Here is a 4,225-nt window from a genome sequence, read left to right on the forward strand (position 1 = left end):
AGGCGCGGGCGGCCCGGGGCAGCGGGGCCCAGCTCCCCGCCATCCCGGCGGCTCCCTGCGGCCTCCTCCGGCGCTAGCGCCCGCAGCAAGCCTCTCCTTCTCACAGCTGGGCATCTTACATTTACCCTCCGGAGAACGCGAGTTTCGGAGTGGAGGCACCGCTTTTCCCCGGGGGAAGGCGCGAGTGGGTTGGCACGGCACGGCCCGGCAGTGCACGGCGGAGGGAAGCTGGCCCCAACCTCTCGGCTCTTTTCCATGTCCCATCCTTTTCCTCGTCCCGGGCCGTGGAGCTCCCCGCGGCTCACCGGGAGTCCTGCTGCCTTCTGGGGACTAGGCTGGGGGCGAGAAGGTCCCTGGAGGCTCCCGAGGGAATGTTCCCGGCGGGGCACGGCTGGAGATCCTCCTTGGTCTGCAGCTCCCCGGAGGACACAACGCAGTCTTGCTCGGGGTCATTGCTGTTGCCCGCCCCTCGCTTTTTGTCTTCTTCTTTCTTCCACTTCATGCGTCGGTTCTGGAACCAGATCTTAATGTGCCTCTCGGTCAAGTTCAACATGACAGCCAGCTCCACCCGCCGCGGCCTGGAGATGTACTTGTTGAAGAGAAACTCCTTCTCCAGTTCCAGCAGCTGCGCCCGCGTGTACGCCGTCCTCGTCCGCTTGTTCTCCTCTGGTTCCACCATGTAGGATCCACCTGGAGAGAAGCGAGAGTCAGCCTGGGCCCGCCCGCCCGCCCCCTCGGGCTGCGGGCACCACGTCCCACGACCCCTGCGCGGCGCGGAGGATTCGCGGGGGGAAGCAAGCGGGGTGATGGGGAGGCCTCGGGGAGCTGTCCTGCTGGGCAGAGCGAGGTGGTGCTGCTGGCGGCAGTCACCGCTGCTGTTATTTTATTTGACAATAATTTAATATTTTTTAGCAATGATTTGGATGAGGTTTTCAGGGAAGGGCCGTCTCTGGAGCCGAGGGAGAAACTCACGTGCCACCGTTTGCGTGACACTGAAAGCTCAGAAAGGCTTCCGGATCCAGGGCCGCAATTGTTCAGGTTCTCGTTAAAATTAATTTTAAAAATAATTTTTTAAAAAGGTAAGAAAATAAAAAGAAAAAAAAAAAACCAAACAAAAAAAGAACCAAAAAAACTCCAGCACACAAACCAAAGCAAAACGGAAGAAATTAACCCCTCAAAAAAACCCTCCAAAAAAACCAACGCACCAGAGAAACCCCTCTAAAACAAAGCAAAAATAACCATTATAATTAGTGGGACTGCTGGGTCGGGCCGGGAGTTGGACCGCTGCCGCTCCATTTCATCAACCACCAAGGTTGATGAAACCTTGGGTTTCTTGCTCCCGTAAAAAGCGGCGGCAGGGGGATCGCCGTTCCCAGCGCGGCCGCCGCAGTCCCGCGTGGGCACCGGGGCACGGGCAGTACAGGCGGGCACATCGAGAGGGGCAGGAGGTGGGCACGGAAACTCAGGGCCGATTTTGCCAGTGCCAGCGCCCCTCTGGGAACGATTTTTGGGTTGATATCATCTGCGGGGAATGGTGCTTTAAACAGCCAGAATGAAATAATAATTTCAAGAGAGATACGTGGACTCTCCCACAGCTCATCTTCCTATTCCCATGATTCTGTATTTATATATACACTGTTTGCAAATGTAAACCTATGTATAAAACTTATATATGTATTTAAAATATATATTTAAATACACATATAACGTTTGCATAGTGATGTGTATATACCTATGTGCGTGTATAAATAAATATTAAAATCATTGTATATATGTATAAAAATGTTGGTAAATCGAAACCTATGCACGCATGAGTTTGTATCTGAAAAAAACCCTTATTCTGTTGCTTTAAACTTTACTGGAGCTGCCGGGAAGGCGGAACGCCCAGGTCTGTCGGAGGGCCGCGGTCGGCCGGGCCCCGGGACAAGGCCGATAAGCCCGGGGTGAGCGGCGGAGCCCGGGGCCGGGCACGGCGTGTGGCACCGGGCCGGGCTCGCCGCGGCCTCCATGGGCAAAGGCCCGCAGCCTCCATGGACACCTAAATCCCAAGGGTTTGCATGAAAAATAAACCGCCGGGCCATATAGTTTGCCACATACACGGTACAAAAAAATGCCGGGGTTTGGCTGTGAGCGCTCTGTCGCACTCGGCACAGCGCTCACAGCCCCTTTCTGCCTCTGCGGCGTGCTCCGGCAGGAACCCTGCGCTCACATCGCACCGACCGGGCCATGCACGGCCCCTGCCTGCTCCTCCCGGGAGGGCTAGGGACAGCAGGCAAGAATTTTAGGCTTCCACCGGGAAAGTTTCGCTTTCCTGCTGGTTTTGTCATTCTTCGGGTACAGGAGAAAGAGAAAAAAAAGAGGTGTAGTTCAAAAGTTTGGCTTATTATTATTATTATTATTATTATTATTGTTGTTGTTGTTGTTGTTGTTATATTTATTCCCGAAATTCACTCAACTCACGGAAAACAACCTGATTTTCTCTCTCCCTCTCCCCACCTCCGCTCTGGCACCATCCGCGGGCTGGGACAGCACTCTCTTCTACCTTTGTGGGCGGATGCGCCTCAGGGAGACTGGGGACCGCCACCTGTCCTTCCCTCCCCCTCGGCCTGCCCCATGCAATTCCCAAACTATTTCGTGGAGATTTTAATGCTCCGGTCCTTTTTCCAACTGTCTATTTGAACAAAGCCATTAATATAATATTTGCCGTATAGGCGTGACGGAGGCGCAGGACACGATAACATTGTGCCGGCAGAGACAGAAATATTGTTGGGCAGCGGAACTTTCTGCCTAGATAGAGTTTCTTCCCCTCACTGGCAACTCTGTTTCGTTTGTGCATTGTTTTCCGTGCCCTGGTTTTTTCCCTCGGAGAGGTGCATTTGTGCCTAAAACCTGCCGGGGAGCGGGAGGAGCGGGATAGAGAGGCCAGGAGGGGAGATGGGCTCTGCGCCGGGGCAGAGCCCAGAGGCAGCTCAGAGGGTCTCGGTGGCTGTCCTGAGGGCTCGGGGGCTGCTCCGCGGCCGCACGGTGGGCGCAGGGACGCGGGGGCTGTCCCCTCCCGCCTGCCCTGCCCGCCGCTTCCCCGCCCGCTCCGCCTCGCAGGTGCCGCCGCGACCCGGCCCCGCTCGGAGCTCACCGCGCCCGGGGGGACGCTCTGCTCTGCTGCCCGAGGAAGCAGCTCCCGGGAGGCGTCACGACGTCCCGGCATGGCCGCAATTAGTTAATTGGTGAAAAATAATTCGTTAATAATTGCTGAGGCGCAGGGAGCGGTGAGCCCGCCGGCGGGGGCTGGAGCGCCGGCTCTCTCCCCGGCGTTCAACCCAACACTAGCAGCCCTAGAGCAGTGGGTCTGCAGAGGCTGGCAGGGGGAAAACGACCCTCCAGGGACGCTCCACACGACATCCGAGCGGTGGGAGCAGGACCGGTGCAAGGGAGAGCTATTGAGCTCCGAGTGGGACAGAAGCGGGCGGACAGAGGGATGCGACGGGGCTTACCGGTCCACTGTCCTTTCCAGGCGTGCGATTTGGTGGACTTCATCCAGGCGAAAGGCACCTGCACTCGGGGCTCCTCTACAGCCCCCGTGTCCGCCCCGTCTGCGAAAGGCAGCGCGTCCTGGTGGGGAGGAGGAAGATGAGGGTGGTGGTGGTGGTGATGGTGATGAAGGTGGGAGACCCCGGCATCCTCAGTGATGGGGGGCACCTCGTAAGGTGAAATGTCTGGAGGGCTGCCTTGCTCGAGAGCCCCTAAGGCGCTGGAATAAGGAGTCTGTTGCTGCCTGCCCATGTACAGGCAGGCGGGGGGGCTGGGGTTGTAGTCCTGCGCTTGGGCTCTCTGAAACGCACACGACTCCTTGTAGAGCTGCGCCGAGGCGTAATACTGTTCCTCGGTGTTCATGGCGAGCGGGGCCAAGGGGGCTTCCCAGCTTAGGGACACATAAGGCTGCTCCCGCTGGCGGAGCCCGGGATGCCTCTTTGACAGCTGGCGGCCCCGCCGGGCCCCACCGCCCTGCCCGGCTCCCGCCGCCTCCCCATAGGCGCCTCTCCCCCACGTGAGCCCTCCCGCAACCCTCCGGGGCGGGGCGCGGGCCGCAGGAGGCCACCCGGAGCGGCCCTGGTCCCGCAGCTCCCTTCCTTCCCCTCCGCCGGGCCGACCCCAGACCCCCGGCCTTGTGCTGGGTGGGTGCCGCTCCCTGCTGTGGGTGAGGATCCCGCGGCGCTGGGCTTGCGGG

The 4,225-nt window shown here is 58.8% G+C and overlaps 1 protein-coding gene across 1 annotated transcript; it reads right to left on the reverse strand.

Moving 5' to 3' along the window:
* Window positions 1-301: 301 nt before the first annotated feature.
* On the reverse strand, window positions 302-3,891 carry PDX1 (pancreatic and duodenal homeobox 1). Its single transcript, XM_071433832.1, has 2 exons — window positions 3,492-3,891; window positions 302-690 (listed from the first exon to the last, which is right to left on the reverse strand). Exons 1-2 carry the CDS (start codon window positions 3,889-3,891, stop codon window positions 302-304), a joined length of 789 nt encoding a protein of 262 aa, XP_071289933.1.
* Window positions 3,892-4,225: the final 334 nt, after the last annotated feature.

This window comes from Agelaius tricolor, unplaced genomic scaffold (assembly GCF_023055355.1).
Source record: "Agelaius tricolor isolate 1412-34295 unplaced genomic scaffold, bAgeTri1.0.p SCAF_9, whole genome shotgun sequence".
Lineage (NCBI taxonomy): Eukaryota > Metazoa > Chordata > Aves > Passeriformes > Icteridae > Agelaius > Agelaius tricolor.